The 19,706-nt window shown below is 43.1% G+C and overlaps 1 protein-coding gene across 1 annotated transcript in view; it reads left to right on the top strand.

Moving 5' to 3' along the window:
• The window catches only part of LOC139207451 (capping protein-inhibiting regulator of actin dynamics), a 41,898-nt gene extending 31,368 nt beyond the window's left edge, over positions 1-10,530 (top strand). The window contains exons 7-16 of the mRNA XM_070837175.1: positions 1,428-1,583; positions 1,769-1,868; positions 2,622-2,898; positions 3,059-3,593; positions 4,195-5,572; positions 5,667-5,749; positions 6,202-6,364; positions 6,537-6,658; positions 7,171-7,243; positions 8,798-10,530. Coding sequence (XP_070693276.1) covers positions 1,428-1,583; positions 1,769-1,868; positions 2,622-2,898; positions 3,059-3,593; positions 4,195-5,572; positions 5,667-5,749; positions 6,202-6,364; positions 6,537-6,658; positions 7,171-7,243; positions 8,798-9,282 — 3,372 coding nt within the window. The 3' untranslated portion in view covers positions 9,283-10,530. The remainder of the gene's footprint in view (positions 1-1,427; positions 1,584-1,768; positions 1,869-2,621; positions 2,899-3,058; positions 3,594-4,194; positions 5,573-5,666; positions 5,750-6,201; positions 6,365-6,536; positions 6,659-7,170; positions 7,244-8,797) is intronic.
• Positions 10,531-19,706: the final 9,176 nt, after the last annotated feature.

The following is a 19,706-nucleotide window of genomic DNA, read 5'->3' as shown; positions in this document are numbered from 1 at the left end:
ATGTGACTTCAAATGACCACGTCATTTGCTCCCTAATGGCGAGTGCTGGTCAGATGGATAGATAGATGAACAGAAAGCAATGCCTATTCGTGATAAGACGACTGTTCTAAAAACCTCAACTATCCATTTAGTCTTGCTGGCTATAATGTGGGATAAAGGCAGCACAGTCAGCAAAGTATGACAAATGAGCATCAGTGCCGTTTTAGCATTTTCAGAGGGCTCTTGGCTCATTTTCCCACTGAAAAGAACCACAAATGGTCTTCTACAAAGACAGGCACACAAAAACCTGAAAATATCCCTTTTTAAAGTGCATTCCACACACAGGAATGTGGTCAAGGCGGACTGCAGTGACTTAGGAATTGCAGTTGCACTTTTTTGAGCTTTTACATTCACTCAAAAAAACAGCTGTCATGTGCTTTCTGTGTGATGCTTGAAGATGGACCTCAGAGTGTGTGTGTGTGTGTGTGTGTGTGTGTGTGTGTGTGCGTGCGTGCGTGCGTGTGTGTGTTTATGTCGATAGGTGTGGTCATATTTGACTGTCACACTGCTCTTCAAACCTTACATGAAGTCTGCTTCATGAACCCCTTCGTCCTCTTCGTGTGTGTGCGTGTGTGCATTCCAATGGTTTCTCTGGCAGTCAGCATGTCTGCTTGTAGTTATAGCATTTAAATTCTGCCTCAGCCCGCCTCTCCATCTTTCTCTCTCTTCCTCCCTACATGCACATACACACACACACACACACCTAAACTCATGCCCACACAGACCTGAAAACTCCATAAACAAACATCTATCGTATCTTATTCCTGTAAATGTCACACAATCTCTCGGTCTACTTATGAGTGTAATAATATGAGGCTTAAAGAGGCAATTCACCCACATCATAAAAACATGCCACATTTTCCAAATGACCGCTAGTGGTATCCAGCCATGCACATAGTTTTGGTTTCATGTGCTAATGTTTAGAGACATTCATCTCTGCCACAAACCCAATACAGGGGAGCTGATAGGAGCAAAGAGCAGTGCTCAAAGCAGTAGTAGAAGTAGTAGAAGTAGTATTTGGAGCTCAATTTGGAGGATTTTTGCCACCTGGAACTGTCACCGTACTCCTTTAGTTAGCCCAAGCATGTGTTGGACTCATTTCAGTTTTTTGATGGATTAACAGATTATATGTTGAAGTAAGTGAAAATATGAGTTTGTCAGAGGAGAGAGAGGAATTCCTCTCCAGTGATGACAGAGGAAGCTACTATTTACATAGCTGAACTCATTCTCTGTCTTTGCTGGTTTCCCCTGGTTTCTTCATCTGATGCCTTCATCATTTTTGTGAAAATCTACCTTTTATTTTAATCAACACCGCTTGGTTGTTATTTGTGAAACTAAGGAAGCCTTGTGTCTTTGTCTCTGTCCCTGTCCCTGTCCCCCCCCCCAAGCTGTCCTATGCTACCTCCAGTAGGGCAGTGAGCCCCCTGGTGGTTCCAGGAGACTTCAGTCAGCCGGCCAGTCCCTTCGGCTGTCTGGATAACTCGGCTGCCAAACACAAGCTGGGCCTGAGACACAAAGCCTGCAACAAGAGGAAACCTGTCGGTGTAAGACATCCACACACATGCAAACACGTCAAATCAGTACCTACATTCAAATACATACGCTTTAAATGATCACTCTGGTTTATTACTGCTTTTCTACTTCTCGCTACTACTATTTTTCACTGCGTCACCATGACCACCAGAGTGGTGACTGAGAATGTCGTGGCTAATGTCCTCTGTCCATGCAGAGGCTGGAGGTGAAAGCAGAGAGAGACTCCGTGGGGGAGGAGATGGTGAACACTTCCATAACCGAAGCTTTGGAGGAGGGAGAACAGAAGACATCTGAGGGTCAGCATACTTTCTGTTCTGCTCAACTCTATTATAACTCTAACTCTATAACTCTATTATATTCTACTCTTTTGATTTTATTTACTTCAATGACTCTTCACGTATGGAAGTCTCTGAGTGCCCAATATTAAAATGTAATAATTTCATCAAATTCAAATTCTATTCTCCATTTGTGTTGTGTCAGCTTTTAGAATACTTAAATACTCCGAAACTTCCACTTGAAATAAAGTCCATGGACAAATAATTAGTTCACTTCAGTTTACTCTTAAACATAAAGCTGCAATAACGACACAGACATTTAATCTGAAGTGAGTCTTTTAAATTCGCAGACAAATTGCAACCTAAACCTCAAAATGAGATTGCTCTGATTAACCTGTGTCCTAAAATGAGCTCATTTATGATGAAACTGACATTTTTCATGGTTATTTTACAGTGGTTAACTTTGAGAGAGATTTTAAAAACAGGCCTTGGAGACTACTGACATTATTAGAAATTAGCTAAAATCGGGACATTTCACCATTTAAGTTCATTATCATCATGATGATTACGCATCATAGTTCCACTTTTGGCAAATTCTGCATTTTCTAACATGAAAAGTTGACTTTTTAGCTCTGTTATCATCACACATTGATAATGAAAGTTCTAGTTGAATGATTTTAATTTAATATTGGCAGTCACAGGCTTCCATATGCTTGCTGCCTCTGTATAATATCAGGTTGATCTTTGACTTCTTTGCTTTTGTCTGTGATCCAGTTAGTGGTGATGAGCAGAAACCAAAAGTGGAGAGGGAGGAAGAGGACGATGAGGAGAAAGAGGAGGAGGAGGAGGCTGAGCAGCCGCAGCACTCCAGGCGATCCCTCTTGAGAGATAGGGAGGAGGGAGAGGACGAGTCGGACGGAGAACAGGATGCTTCTCGCAGCCCGGACGCTTCCTCTCCTGAGCTGTGTCTCTCAGAGGAGGAAACCCCAGACGCCCAGCCCCTGCCCTCCTCCAAGTCCAGCTCGAGAGCCTCCTCTCTAGACAGTCCCAGGTGAATAGACGCCATTTCCTCCTTGTTTTTTCCTCTTCTCAGTCTTGTTCTATAAATCTGACCCCCTCTTTTCTCCTATAGATAGGACCCCCTCTTTTCTCCTATAGATAGGACCCCTTCTTTTCTCCTATAAATCTGACCCCTCTATATCTGCCTCTAGAGCCATGCCGGAGCCCCCTGCTGATCAGAGAGAGGACTTGCTGGACCCTCCAGGCATCGCCTACGGAGCCAAGGAGGACAGGGCTGAAAGTGACTTGGCGCTGAGAGGAGAAGCAGATGGAGTCCAGGGAAACATGGAGGAGGAAAGCTCCTTCTTAGAGGAGGTGCTCAGCTCCTTGAAGACTCCCCTTGCATCTTGCTCGCTGGGCGCGGAGACTGAGGGCGTCGTCCTGGAGATAGAGGAGGAGGAGAAGGAAAAAGAAAGAGAAGATCTAGTGATAGAAAAAGGAGCGGAGGTTGAGGAAGAGGAAGCCGAGGTGGACGAGCCCATTGGTTATCAGGCTGCTCCCGCTGGCTCCCTCTCAGATCAGACCACTGAGGAAGAGGAGGAGGTTTCCACTCTGAGCACTCCTCCTTGTCAAGTTGTTGAAGAAGAGGAGAAAGTTGGAGATAAGGAAGAAGAAGAGACAGCAGAGGAGGAGGAGGAGGAGGAGGAGGAGGAGGAGCTAGTGGTGGAACATTTCAGTCAACATTGTGTACGTATTTTTGACTAATTTGTAATATAATTATTGAAGTAGCTTTAAAAAGCAGCAAAAACACTGACATGCTTTATTTTCCCTTTATAAAGTTGATATAGTGAGTGTGCTAGCAAACAGCTGCCTGTGTACATAAGCAGCAAACACTAGAATGAATTTAGATTCACGTTTTTCCCACCTAATTAATGTAATGTAAGTCACTCTTCTTTTACCTCCGTTTTGGTCCCCACCGACCACTGAGGTAAATGTGTGTCTCTTTAGCTTCTAAATGCTCTACTAGGTTCACAAGCTAGTCACTGACTGCGTCTGTCTGCCGCTCAGAGCTGCGCTGGTAGTGCACACTTGTTTTCTCAATGAAAACAGCTGCCTGCTCCAAAAGCAGCATTACGAGAGCTCTGAGACCGAAGTAAACAGTAAAATCGCAGGTTAGAATAATGAGCTGAAAGTTCCTGCAGGGTTGGATTCATCACTGCAAGCGAGCCCTTCCACATAACAAGTAGTCACGTGATCCACTGTTGAAACAGAAATATTAATTATAGCCGCTTTAAGTCAAGTGTCTCTACATGAATCTCTACGTATCTTATTTTCCTTTATCTTCCAGCAAGAAGAGGAAGGAGAGAAAGAGGAAGCAGAGGAAGTCAAACTCGAGGAGCAAAACGACGTGCTTACAGGAAACACTGTGAACCAGGCAGAGGAAGAGAGGAGAGGAGGAGGAGGAGAAGAGAGTGAGGAGGAGGAGGAGGAGGAGCCGACAGATCTGGAGAAGGACCCACAGGTGGAGGAGGAGGAGGTGGGACGGGAGAAGAGAGAAGACAGCGATGAAGAGATGCAGGTGGAGGCGAAGGAAGCAAAGGAGAGAGTGGAGGAGGCAGAGGAAGCGATAGAAGAAGAGAGGGACGACGCAGAAGAGACTGTGAAAGAGTTTCCCGACTCAGGAGATGAAGAAGTTAAGAGCTCGACGGCAGCGCAGGAGGTGGGTGGGGGTGAGGGTGAGGGTGAGGATGAGGGTGAGGGTGAGGGTGAGGGTGAGGATGACACTGTGCGCACTCCACAATACACAAATGATGGCGAAGTCTCCACAGAGACGGGAGATCAGGCATCAGCCACAGTGCACCAGAGCCAAAGCTTTGGAGAGGAGGGATTGGAGGAAGGCGCAGAGATCGACCCCATGGAACGAACATCGGAGCAGGAGGAAGACGATGAGGAAGATCAGCCTGAACCACATCCACAGCTGGAAGGTGTAGGAACATCCCACCTGGACACGAGACAAGTGGAGGAAGATCGAACCGAAGAAACTGTTTCTTCCAAGCCGTCTTCTTTGTCTCTCCCAGAGTCCCGTCATGAGACTCCGTCACAAGAAAGTGGAAGTCCCAGCTCCCCCAGTAAGACCAGCACTACCACTGTCCACATCAACCTGATCTCTCCGAGCTCAGAGAGAGTCACGTCCTTCTTTCAGCAGTCCCCCACTGCCACATCTCCCGAAGACAGTGAGGCACCTTCTCTTGCTGTTGCAGCCACAGAAGAAGAAGAGCCAGCTGACGGCGTAGAAACAAGAGAAGAAGAAGAAGAAGAAGAAGAAAAGCTGGTCAAAGAAGCTCCTGCCTCTGCGGAGGAAACGGTCGACCGGCCGTCCAGCCGTTCAGATCAGAGCAAAGTCCTCTTCACCATCACCCCCGCCTGGCAGAGGTCACTCTCTGTAGAGGATACCAAAGAGAGTGTGACTCCCCCTTCCTCCCCAGCCCCCTGCAGCTCCTCTTCATCTACCGCCGTCGCAGGCCCTGGAGGTGTGGAGCTGGAGGCCGCAACTAAGAAGGACCCCGACGTGAGCGCGGAGCCAGCGGGTTCAGCTAAGGTTGAGCTGGTGTTGAGTCCTGGTAGAGTGAGGAGTTCAGGGACCAACGCGGCCAAACCACACAGCAACGAAGCTCCGCCTCCATCCGCCGTTAAACCTCAGGCCTCAGCTGCTGCAAGCACAGAAGGTAAGGACTGCTGGCCAGCTCAAAACATTTTGATTATTATCCTAAGTTTCTGAGTAAAACCACAGACCAACTTTTCCTTCCTCCCACCTCATAGCGGAGGGAAACCCCAGCAGTCCGTTCGGGGTGCGGCTGAGGAAGACGTCGCACCGCTTCAGCTTGGAGGAGGAAAACCCAGAGGTGATTACCCAGATTTTTGTTGTGGCTGTTGATAGTGTTTAAGAGGATTTCTCATGTTTAATGTTACCTGCACAGTGGAGGAAAAACTGTTTCTCTTTAAACTTTGTGGGTTTCTGCACCAACGTGAAGTTCTCTCACCTTTGGAACATAAAGCAGAGAAACTGAGACTTCACTTATTTCACCCATCTGAGGTATTTAAGTGCATTAAAGCAGCAATAACCAACATTTAACAATAGATCAAATGAGTGCTTGTATGTGAAAAGCGGCGCTCTTAGTAAAGAACTCACAAAGAATTATCACCACATTTTGCAATTTCCTTCAACTCTACAGAGTATTTTAGCATCTTTCAGCTCGTTGTTTTGGTTTTAGGGCTGAAAAACTCAGTTAATGCTGTTTTTTTTGAAGAATTTTGTATTTATTATCTGCTTTTTTAAAAAAAAAATATTATTCAGCCCACCATGGAGACACCACCTCAGCCAACCAGCAGTAGAGTTGACTCACCGCAGCCAATCAGTGTGAAGCCTGCCATAAATCAGCCAGCCAGCAGCAAGCCCGCCCTCCCTAGAAAACCAGATGTACATGCAGACAGTGGGGGGAAAAACAAGCGCGTCTCAGGTGTGTATGTATACTCATTAAAACACACACCATTTTCTCACACACTGACGTTACGCTTACAGCATGGAGTCCAAAACTGGAGCTTAATCAGACTAAATCAGAAAAGTAAAAGAGTGAATGACCCTGATGGAGCCTGCGGTCTAACAGTGTATCTGCTGTGTTATTGATTCAGAGCCAGCTGCAGCAGCTCGTGGAGTTTCTGGGGGATCGGAGTCTCCCAGCTGGATCTCTGTGGCCAAACAGAAACAGAGGATCTATAAAGAAAACTCACTGGATGAGATTACTGTCAAAAAGGTAACGTGTGTGTGTGTGTGGGGGGGGGTTTGTGTTATGTGTCTATCTTTGTCATCATATATATTTCATGTGGACACAAAAGTGTGAAGTGACTTAGAATAAATTAACTGAAGTGTACAGAAGTAAACGTGACCAGTAATGGAGCAAGCTCTAAACTGAGAGGAGAGAGAATGTGGAAGTCTAATATTCAGTTTATTTTGCGTATTTTATTATAGGAATCGTCTCCAGCTCAACATAGAAGTCACATGTCAGTATGATTATCACAACAAACCAGGAAAGTCACTGGTTACAAGTTGACTTTAGTTACTGAAGACGCTGGTGGAGACATGGCGGCAAAAGAAATGCAAATGTTTAGGTTTGGTTCGGTCCAAAAATACATGGTTTAGATGGAAGTGCACTGGAAGGGATGATTGTCTCCCCTGTACTTCAATGCCTCCGTGTGTTTACAGTGCATCACCGCACATTTCCAGCCATGTCGGCCAATATATAACTGACTGTGTCTCTGTCATCAGGAGGAGCCAGAGAGGAAGAGTTCACTGCCAATGTATGTCAGCTCAGCGGCAAGCAAGGAGTCCACCGGGAAAGGTCAGAACACACACACACTCACACACACACACACACACACACACACACACACGCACACACATACGTATGTTCGTTTAAATTAATCATTATAAAATAATTTTCACGCTGAATCGCTGTAATGACCTCAGGTATGGTCTGAGTGCACTACACTGCCCCACTGTTTGTTCTGCACCTCAAACTTGTTGCACGTTAGCGCAGACTGGCGCACTGCTGCCCTCATGTGGGCAAACTGGGCCACTGCAACTACAACAGACTTCACTTCACCCCACATTTAACATTCCTACCAAATGCTGTCAGAGGTGCTTGATGTTTGAACCGATTACACAAGACAGCTCGCTCACAAAGGCAGTACTGATCAAGTTAGTGATTAAAAAAAGATCAACGAGTAAAAAGAGGAACATACAAACATTATCATATAGGGCAGGTCATGACCAAATCTTTGGTTAAAAGAGACCCAAGAATTCAAAGTTAAGGGTTCAAGAATGTCCCCATGAGCACACACCAGGCGACAGTGGCAAGGAAAAACCCACCTGTTTCTAGAAAATAAATCACCTAAAGCTAAAGGATCGTGCTGTTTCACAACGTATGGCTACTCTTCACTCAGGTGTGATTGCCTGTCATACAGCTGTGCCTCTTTTGCTCACCTGTAACTCAAAAACCGATCATGATACTGCACATATGGATTTACCTGTATTTTTATTAAATACATTAATTAATTATTTAATTAATTAATGATGACATGATGTCAAATCGTTCGTAGATAGCAGCTGCTGATAGCTGCTGGGACTTTTCTAACTGATAGTTATTATTTCTTTTAAATAATCTCCTAGACATCAGCCATTGTATACCATTGTATACAGTACAGACTCCATTCACATGTTGAAAGTGCTCAGTATTGCACACTGAGCAACTATGTTTTAGCACATTATGCTGAGCTAATATATACGGCAAATTAATTTTGTGAGGGATAACGTACAGTGAGCAGGTCATTATGGCAAATGGAGCCCCGGCAGGGCGAAGCAGGATTCTGCTGCTAGCTGTACATTTTCCCGCTTATTACACAGAAGAAATTAACAATTTGACACAAAACTGACTGACATAAAAACAATTGTTGGTTTAAATATGATTTTAATGCTTCTGCTATCATAACTGCGTGCACAGCAACCACCTGTTATACATGTCAATCATCTGCTAATCAGAAATAATAAAGACCGTAGACCGGAGTATTGAGCAAAGCTGCGTGATGATATGTTTTTACATAAATGTTGAAAGTCTATAGGGGCCCGTTCAGCTTCACTGTGTACATTATATAAGTCATTACCCAGAGACAGTACTGATGGGTTATATAACCTGATGCATTAAAGCTGTAAGCAGAAGCCTCCATTCAGTCCCACTGCAAGGACATTAATGTCACTGCGTTTTCATTTGATTATAAAGTCATCTAATAGTCCTGACAACCTCCATCAGCACACAGCAATCACTCACATTCCCTTTACACAATGCTTCTCTCGCCTTGTTTGTCTGATTTATGTTTCTGATTTTTATTTCTTTCAGTGAGTCCGCTGGAGATCAGTAAGCCTTCAGCGTCTGCAGAAAAGGAGGTCGGGAGGGCTCTCTCTCCTCCAGCTCCAGTGCCATCTCACCCTCCTAAATCCCAGTCGCTCCCCTGTCCTGTCCCTCCAAAACCCCAGGTTCCCCCTGCCACCGCCAAACACCTGCCCCAAAGATCCCTGTCACCTCCTACTCCGGTTCCTGTCCCACAGAAATCTCCCTCCTGTACGAGCCCTCCGGCTCTCTGCAAAACTGTCACCTCACCCAAAGCAGCCCATCCCCAGACCACGACACTTACCTCCCCTCCTTTTTCATCGAGAACCGCCCCAGAGAAGCCTGGTTCAAAAACTCCGGGGCTCTCCAGCCAGAGCCCGTCCTCCCAGCGAGGCCTGCCTCCCCCGGCGTTGCCTCAGGACGAGCCGCCCTGGATGGCCTTGGCCAAGAAGAAGGCCAAAGCCTGGAGCGAGATGCCCCAGATTGTCCAGTAACGGTCCCAGGTTCCACCAAGGTCTAGTAAGCGGGCCCAAGCTGGCTCACAGGAGGCTCAAGTGGGTCAGATCTGAAAGGGGATTGAATGGACCCTGAGTCTGGATGGACCATAATGCATTTGCACACAAAGAGTTTTTGTTTTCTCTTGTTTTCTTACTTCCTGGCTTAAGGCTTTAGATTGGTACAAACCCTCCAATCACAGCTAAAAACAGCATAACTCTTTCTTTACATCCTCATGTCGTACATTCATGTTCGCTAAATGACAGGGTAGGACCCCAAAAGTTAACGCGTCTTACTTGAAGTGGATCCGTATTTTTTTTTTCACCAGTCCTAGTGTGTTTATAAGGTGCCTGAATGAGAGAAAGAAGCTGCAGTCTCGCAGCAGTAAATATTAATTTTTATCGCAAAGTAACACAGATGATTCCATTTGATGTCACTAAACATTTCAGGGAAGGGAAGAAGGAGACATTATTTTATAAAGAAGATACTTTATTCACAGGCAGTTGGTTAAAAATGATAAAGACACAAAGCAAATCTTGTCAGTTTCTGTGTGAGTGTGTGTGAGCGTGTGTGTGTGTGTGTCTATGAAATGTGGGATATATTGTGACCACAGGGTAACGGGGATAACATCCAAGCTGGGCTGGAATAACTGCAGCTGGAGTTTTGGCCACATCAGTTATTTACTGTCCTCTGCGTATCAGGTTCTGTAGACAAAAGTATTTGTTGTATCATGATCCACAGACACTAAACTAACGATGATTGTCGTGTTAGCGAGTGCTGAGTGTGTCAAACATGTTCCAGGTTGTCCGTGTAAATTATATTTTTTAATTTGTCTCTTTTGATATTTTGAATACATAACTACAGATCATCCTTCAGCGTCCTACAGAAACACATTATCTCCAAAACCTCATCTGAGTCGAGAAGAACCGTTGTCACTTTCGTGTGTTTTTAACACTTTTCAGTGCATCGTTATGTTGGCGGGGCGTTACAGGTTATGAAACAGTCTCCAATGTAAATGAATCTGAAATGAAAATACAGCTAATTAGCCACTTGGAGACTGGTCTGCTGCAGGATGTAAAGCATCGCTAAAGAAAAGCAAGTTTCACAGCTGACAGATTCCTTTGTATCTATTAAATCTATGTATCTCACAGTAACTATATATGTTTTATGCATTTTGTTTTATTTTGTATTGCCTTTTGAGAACTTGTCTTGTACATAAAATGTGCAGTAAAGAACTAATGAAATCAGTTTTTCTGTGTTTCTACTTAATCTGTCCATGCACAGACTCTGCAGTGGAAGTATGACGGTTGAAATGCCTTTTCCAAGTGAAACCGTTTTCTTTTTTTAAATTAGATGAATGTCTGAGGTTTGTTTTTTTCTTCTACGCCACAAGAAAATAAACCATAGTGATAATATCAGTAATTCTGTTCATTCTTTCCAGCATAGACGCTCATGTCCAACTGGGTCACTGTTGTGACGAGTTGGACACAAATCGGAGGTCCTCCCAGGACAGGTTTACATGGTTTACACGTTTTCAGCCTCCGTCAGCGCTCCGGTTCTGAAGAACAGAACAATCTGTGCTTTTGCTTTTGGGATGTTCGTGTTACCGGGAGCTGGTGTTGGTGAGGACAGAACATTGGTGGGCAGCGAGGTGGATTCAGTGAGTCGGTTTGCTGTGGAGCTGTAGGAGGTCACAGATCCCCTTATGACATCATAAAGGGAGTCAGCTCTGTGTTTTCACACACATTGACTGAAAGAGAGAGAGGATGGTCTTTCCTCATAGTTTGGCAGTCTGTACGTACACCAGGGGCACATATCTGGGTTGAAAAGAATTTAAGTGCATTATGCAAACTAGCACTTAACTACTGTTGGGCAAATACATAAGTAAAGGGTCATTAACTCGTTTCCCAACCAGAATTTCATCTCTGGAAGTTTAATGAGACCTTTGCAACAACATTATAATTCCACAGTTTACTGGGAAAAAATCCAAATGAATAAAAAAAACCACTAAGACTCTTTTTGGAAGCAGCCTAATGTCCTATTTAAGTGCTTTTAAAGAAGTACTGTAGAGATGTGGCACTAAATGTGGGCTCAAGATCCAAAAACACTGGATCCTACATTTCCCACAGTGCACCTTGATAACATCTTTCAGTAGTGTGTGTTATGTGGCTTTCTTTCTCCTCTTCTGTGGCCACAATGTGAGCCAGATGTGTGTGTGTGTGTGTGTGTGTGTGTGTGTGTGCGCATGTACAGGAAGCTGTAATCAGTGAGAGGGCTGTTTAAACTCCCCAGATGTCTTTTCTGGGTGAGTTAGGTAACGCCGCTGCTGCCCTACTTCTGATACACTATCACACACACACACACACACACATACAGCTCTGAACTGGACCAACCAAGATGTACGATGTGTGAGCGTCCATGCCAAGTATCCATAGCGATGACTGCTGTGTGCTGACCTTCTCATTTACAGGTTATATAACCAACCAACTTGGCAGGAATCACAGGCACAGAGGTGAGACAAGGAGAGGGGGTGGTATTAATGTCCACTTAGGGCACTTCGATATGTAAGAAAAACTTTTTGAAGACAAACTTGCATCAAGAAAAACGTAATAATCCTGCTGTGAAAAAGCAGTGAATGCTAATAGTAGTTAGAGTTCTGATAATTCTGTGTGGTAGTATTTGTATCAGACAGTATGTGACATGACAATTAAACAAATAAAAAACTAATAAATAAAACTTAAAGAGTAGGCTTAATTCTCCCCCACAGTTGAACAGTATATACACATATCACTTTATCTCATTTGCTCAGTTCATTCCTTAGTTTTAAGTAGCATCAGGGAACATCAGGTAATATGAAGCAAAATATTTAAATCCTCACTAACCTGCATTTTTGGACAACGACAGCAAGCTGCAAACACACAAACACAACACTGTCATATTATCACCTTTAAAAGTTGGCTGATGTGCTTTTGGCACACAGTGTTGACACATTCAGCAGAAGTAGAGCCATGCTAGCACTTGTTTGCAGTTATGTTTCTGGCCCGCTCTGCTTACCTAGCTTTACTTTTGGCCTCCACCATTGACTGTATATAAGAAGTGGTAGTAGCCACTGTCACATCACCCATTGACTGCCATTCTGAAGTCTGGAGTTTGGCCGTTGCCATCTTGGTTTTTTTGGAACCAGGAGTGAGGCATGATTTTTTTTCCGCCTGCCTTTGTTTGGTTCATGGATGTAGAAAGAGAACTGGATACAGCTTTGGAGGCAGGGCTCTGTTCATTCCAATGAAAGTTGCTCAGTGGCTCATGAAGCCAAAAAAGTTTGATTTCCCAGGTGTTACAGTACCCAGATCATCTGGACCATAGAGCATGTGCACAGGCGTGCTGAGCTGGTTAGCCCTGCTAAATAATAATAAAATGATTTAATCGTTGGGCTCTTTTAGACTTTCAAAATGTTATGGGACCGAATGGATGAAACTCTGATGGTGAAAAGAATCATTTCATGGGGACTGTGAATGTATTTGCTGATTTACAGACGTCTCTGTCACAATGTAAGTCTGTAGAGAAAAGTCTTTTTGGGCCCAAAGTCATCACATGATGGATGCCATTGTTGTAATTACACAGTTTAGCCACTATTTAAAATTGGCCTCAAAGCCAAGCACACTCCCTGGGGACTCGGTTTGGTTCGGTTTAGGCATGACCCACCTCTGATAGGTCGGTCACAAGGTAGCCCCATCCTTAAGCATACACTGCTTTACTGAGTTTCAGGCACTATTGTACTCTAAATGGGGCCATAATTTACTAAATGAGCATCATGCTGTACTGAAGAAAACTGTAAATTAGTGATTGAGACCATAAACTCATTAGGAAAGTGTTTACTGAGGTAACAAATCAGAAAGTTTTAAGGCACTTCACTTCTCATACCTGGAAGTTATACAGTCTTTTTTCTCCACCAACTGCCATGTTGGTGTCCTGTGAATATCTTGGTTATTTAGAAGCTAAATGATCCACTTCGTCCACCAGCTTATCACTACCTATGACTGTCTGCTGTTTCGTGCTGAATAGGTAGCATAGGGGTTTTTCTTCAGGGCTTTAGTTCAATGAAAACAGACGCTCACTGCTGCTGGAAATGACGCTGAGAACGGAGAGACTGAACCCAAAAGAGTAGTCTACAGTTGCTGGCTGTAAAACCAAAACAATCAGCTGAAAGGTGCTGAAACTCTCTGTAGCTTTCAATAAAAGCTCCATAGAACTGAAGGGTACTGCAGAGTCACTACTAGCACTTACAATGAGTCACGTGATCCATTGCTTATATAAAAATATTGATTAGTGCAGCTTTGTGAGTCTCATACAAACAGCAAAATAGTTGAAAGTACTGGCTGTTCTGAAGTAGACACAAGGTGCATTTGCTGTCAGTTTTTTTAAAGCTTCACTGTGTTGATAGTGTTTTTTCTTGTGACATGAGACAACACAACATCTCTGTGACAGCAGAGGACGATCTGGACGTCCACAGGAAACGCAGCAGCAGAACAGACACACTCTCCACATGCTTCAGGGTTTGGTCAGACTGACCTCTGTGTACAAACTGGGTGAGGTCGGATTCTGGAACTGTAATTTTGTCCGGGGAAATTATAGTTTACCACTTAATCACTGCTGTGACACTGAACTTCAGTTAATGCAGCAACGACACCACTGGCTGGTTTAAATCTGCAGGGAAAACTGACCTGGCCGGTGCAGTCCACGAGGGCATTATCATATTTACAGCTGAAGGCTGCACATATGATAATGAAGTCTTTCCTGCTCATTTCATCACACATACAACTGTAGTAGCTGTCATTTATTCCTAATCCCTGCTTTTTGTACAAACTGCTTTACTGTATTGAGATATGACAGGACGGCTGGCATGTTGGGGTGATGCACATCCTCATCTGTGAGAAAGTGAGAACATTGCTCTTGTTCCTCGCTAAAGCTGATGGGTGGCACTGTGGACAGATATGATGTATATATATAAATAACTCTTTACAGCATATTGTTTTATTATGTTTATTTTTCATTTTATGTTATTCTATTCTGAATTTAAATATTTATATGTATGCTCTACAAGTAGCACGAGGGGACTACAATTTTCATTTGATTGTGACCCTGTGGTGTAAAATTACCTTTATACCTTATTGTAGACACAATGCATACATTAATTCACATTCATCATGAATAATTGATGGTAAAGGCACTTATTCATAAAATAGGTTTGATACTTACCTAGTATGAAATTAATAAAACACACTGAAATTAAGTTTTGGGTGTGGCCTTTTGCCACAAACCTGTGTATATCAGTCCCTTTATGATGTAAGATGCACTTGAATACAGTGGTGCTTTGGGCTAAATGCTAACCCCAGTGCTAACATCCTAATGCTTAGCAGGTAATGTTTATCACATTTACCATTTCGGTTTTGTGTGTTAGCATGCTAATTTCCCCTTTGGGGGATGACTAAAGGTGCGTCTTGAATCTTGAATCTTGACTGTTATTATGAGGCCATATTGCCAGTATTAAAAGAGCTGTTTAAGCTCTTGTGTGGTCATGGAGAAACAACTTGTTGCTGTTCTTCACTGTGATGCTTAACAACACATAATGAACATTTGGCTGGATGTCTCATGTTTATACAGGTTTGTGGCTGAGAATCCATGGATCCAGCAAAATCCATGAGGATGGAGCAGTGCACTTGTGTGAGTCCGGTTCATGGTGAGCGCTGATTTGGATAAACAGGATAGATCCTCGACACCAAGTAGAGGTTTTGATGGCCGACATCTACAGTGTACATATGCTGGTCTCATTAAAGCTTCTATGGTTCTATATTTGGATGCCCTCGGATTGGCATAAGTAGGCCTTCAAACCTCTAAGAGTCCTTATGAGACGGCAGTGAGCTAAATTTACTAATCTGCAGTGTAATTATACTGAAGAGCAACAAATAAAGAGAGAGCCTGGAGGGGCAGGAGCCACCGTTCTTTCCTGTGCGTGTCGTTACATTTGCTACTTGTCTCCTTTTCTGTCTCTTCCTTCTAACTCTGACTGAGTGACCTACATTTGCATTGCTTGCATAAACTGTCTTCCTGTCTGTCCAGCTCCCTCTCCCCCCTCTCTCTCCTTGTATGTCTCTGTCATTCAGCTGCACATTAGTGGCCCGTGTGTGCTTTTCTGCGAGGCTGCACCTCAAACATATCGAAGTGTGGGAAAAAAAAGCTGTTACTCTCCCCAGTTTTGTACCCAAAATGCAAAAGTTTGAACGTGTCTCTCTCTGTCTCCACATCCACATGTAAGATTTCTTTCACACCGTCTCTCTCTTGCTTGTTTTCTCTCTCAAAGTGTCAGTTTTGCTCTGTTCAATAGTCGTTTCTTGGCGTCGCACACTTGTTTATTCTGCTGTGTTTATCCCACCACACTCGTGCACGCGCACACACACACACACACACACACACACACAAACCACCACCACCCTCCTCCTACAAGCTATTCTGCTTCAATCTGTGTCCATCAGTGGTTTGCAGACTTTTCTCCAGAGACCCTCTTCTTCAGAGGAATGTTTTCTTGACCCAAATTGATTTTAAGAGTAGTAGTGGTAGTTTTCTGTATCAACTGTAGGTTGTGGTTGTAACCTCTAAACCGAGAGCGTTTTATTCAACCTACTTTCTGCTGACTGCTTAGCTAATACTATAAGTTGAGATGTAACTGCACTCTGAAACACTTCATATAGTTCTTACTGACTTGGTATGTAACAGAACTTACGCAATGCAGTAACTGTGGTCACATTCCCTACAAGATCCACGGTTGCATTTATCTAACTTAATCTTGCTTGACTGGAAATGTTATCCTACTTTCCTGTCCGCCTCCGTTCTGCAACTACATTTTTTAACCTCTCTAATCCCATTATAAACTGGCAGCACAGTCAACAGTAGCAAACACTGTGCAGCTTAACATTGTCCAAACCCACAGAGCTTCGTCTGAGATGATAGCAGAGATTCCAGAGACACCAAATATGTCAGGCATATGCACAATGATGCACATTTCCATCTGATGAAATGGTGCAACCATAAAAACATGGAGCCAGTGTAAATACCATACATGAAAATAGTGTCAGATTAAGTGCAATTAGTGTAATTTTTTTAAAATTTAAAGCAATTTAAGTGGAATTAAGAGTAAGGAATACTTTTAGATAGTAAAAATTTACCAGTGTGCAGATGCAGAAAAATACTAACACTGTTTCAAAGAAATAGTCCTGCAAATAAGATTATTTGCTTTCTTGCTAAGCGTTAGTTGAGTCATTAGATACAAAGGGTTGAACAGTTAGCTCAGCTTAGAACAACAGCTGGTTTTTGAACAAGATATGACATGTTAATTAGATTTAGAGACAATGCTAGCTGGATTTTCTTACATTTGTCCAAATAAGAATAAGAATAAGATCATTCTTATTATATTATTTATATTTATTATATTCTTATTCTTATTTGGACAAGGCCAAGCTAACTGTTATCCTCTGTTTCCAGTCATTATGCTAAGCTAGGCTAATTGGCTTCGGCTTCATATTCATCATATAATCATGAGAGTGGTATCAATCGATTGTTAAGACTTTTTTGAAAAATCTATTTGACTTCATTCATGTTACTTTTTTTTAAATCTCCTAAAAGACACAAAGAGTTAGAAGGTTTTAAAAACAGAATGCTGATGGAATTGCTGAGTACGTCCCTCGTCTCTCACCTCTATAGACTATTGTGCTTTGATAAGGATTCAGATTACCCTGAAGTGTGCGATTCATCTTATGAATTATTAAAGACAAACTCTGTGATGTAACCAGCAACCTGACCCGTTACTCTCTAAGAAACCCAGCCAGCCCTGAAGAACACAAACAAAGGAGACATCAGACTCTGGTCCAGTCCAGTGTGTTCACAATCCGCTGCAGGATCCAGAACACAAACCTTTTGGTTTATTCACAAGCTGTAGCTTCAGACTGTACTTCTGCAAATGCAACGCATACTAAAGGTTTTACTATCAAAAAACAGGCATGTACAGAAAACATCAGAGAGATGTCGAGACACACATACATTCATCTTGTGCGAATTCACCCGGACACGTTTAGAGGCCATGGAGTTCTACAGGAGATTAACAGCCTCAGAGAGAAGCAGGCAATGTCGCCACTGGAGTCAGTGCAAATATTTGAAAATATGAGGAGCGCTTGGCGTAGCTTGTTTTAAGACATGAAGATTTTTTAGAGGCAGCAAAGCAAGGATGTTATGTGACATTTGCCCGTTTCAGTCGTTGTGACAACCGGACGTGTTTTTAGTTGATTCACTTAAACAGACGTCGCACACTTTGTCCAAAAAGAAGCTGTTCAGTTTGCCAGAAAGGATAAATCAAGTGCTCCTTCAAATAGTTCAAATATTTGGGATCAGTATCAAATACATTACACATAAACCTTTAGAGCTTTGCACTTTTAGATGACAAGTGACATAATCCCTCCGTAGGGTAGATGGAGGTGGTGCATGGGCGCACATCTGAGAAAAAAAAAAAAAAAAAGTACATTTGGGAGCACTGATGGGACAGGGATGATACACGTTATTTGTTTAGACTCTCAAATTACACTTTCAACACAGACTGGACAACAATGACAGGAAAACAACAGACTCAGGAAGCATATTTTTTCCCTCTCTCTTTGTGGAAGCGCTCTAGGAGGATGCCAGAGATAGTTGCACTTCAGTAAAAGGTCAGCGGGTGAATTCTGAAAGGTCAAGATATAAACTGGCAGCGATCCACCATCCTGCTGTTTTTGCATAGCTGGATAACCAAAGTTCAAAAAGATCCAACTTCTCCCACACGTGTGCTGTCGTTACTCTGCTGCGGCCACTGAACAAACCGGAGGTGTCGGAATCACAAACCATTTCCCAACACAAGCCAACAGCTCACAGGAAGCGTGCCTGGAACGGACACTACAGAGCCCAGAGGAAAGACTGGTGTCACTGCCAGTTTGTCAGCATGGTTGAAGTTATCGTGAGTTTCGAGTGCTGCAAAATGTCAAAACGATACCATCACTCGGGCCCGTCATGAACTTTCAGAATTCAGTACATGACAAAATGTGTTCACATCCCAACTGGGTCGCATCTTATAACCTGATGTTTCCTAATTAACAGCCGTGCTTCCTGCAAGCATCTCTGTGATAATTCAAACACGTGGAGTCTCATCGGTGAAGCCGTTATTCTTCCATTTCCATATAACGCACTAAACAATATAAGTGATTGCAGTTGCTGCAGTTACGGTTATTAATAAGAGTGGCCCAGGATGGCAGGGGATGAGGCGCGAGAGAGTTAATAGCGCAGCCTATGGTGGAGGTGTTGTTGCCAAGATAAGTGATAAGCATTATTAGAAACGTGATACCAGTGCATTTTAACCATCCCTTAGACAGAGAGAGAGAGAGAGAGAGAGAGAGAGATTTTAGATCGTTTTTTGGGGGCTTTGACCAACAAAAGTCAAATATGCAGAATAATTTGAGATCACAGATTTTTACAATTAAACACCATAAATTAAAGTGACAATCAAAAGGGGCTTTTGGGCGGAGTAGCCAACACTAAACTCCTTAAATCAAACACTGTCAGTAACACTGGATGGATCTGATGACTGCTGCTGGCAGAGCTGAGCATCGGATACGAAAGCAGTTTTGGAGGATATTACTTCAGTGGTCGGGGTGGGAGCTGTTTCAAATAAATAAATGGGACCAAAAAAAAAAACAGGATTTTCTACAGGTGTTATTTAGGGAACTCCAGGTTATCCCACAAAACATGAACATAGTTTATACATGGAAGTGAAAATAGAAGAAGTCCAATTTAAGGCACTATAACTGCTGTCACACATGAACAATAATTCACAGATATCAGCCAGAATTCTAAATTAGAAATGTGACGGCATCTACAGACAAAACATGAAGAGGCGTTTCTGTCAGTGATGAACTCATGAAACAGGACTTTTTTTTTAAACCGAGTAGCATATGTGGTTTCATTTTAGGTGGATTTTCCCTTTACTGCTACTTCGTCTTCTTGTCCATGAGGAAACACATTTGTGTTTGAATCTGAAAGATCTGTGTGATATGCTTCTACACTGGACGTGTGACTTTGTTTGACTCGTGGCTTTTCCCTTTCCTGCCCAGTCGGAGCTCACTCGTCATAGCGTCTCAAACATCACCGTTAATCTAAAGACGGCAGGGACGAAGCTGAAACCAGTTATTTTTGTACAAATGCCTCTTCAGACGAACTTCTTCAAAGTGAATTTTAACAAAAACTCAAATAACTGCATCAATACAACATTATTCTGGGAGAGCGACTACAATACTGAGGTATTACACTTTATCCATTTCTCCATTTGTCAGCGTCGCATGGCTTTGGCCCT

This window comes from Pempheris klunzingeri, chromosome 9, assembly GCF_042242105.1.
Source record: "Pempheris klunzingeri isolate RE-2024b chromosome 9, fPemKlu1.hap1, whole genome shotgun sequence".
NCBI lineage: Eukaryota > Metazoa > Chordata > Actinopteri > Acropomatiformes > Pempheridae > Pempheris > Pempheris klunzingeri.
The sequence above is the reverse complement of the archived record's forward strand: the minus strand, read 5'-3'. Positions and strand labels throughout refer to the sequence as shown.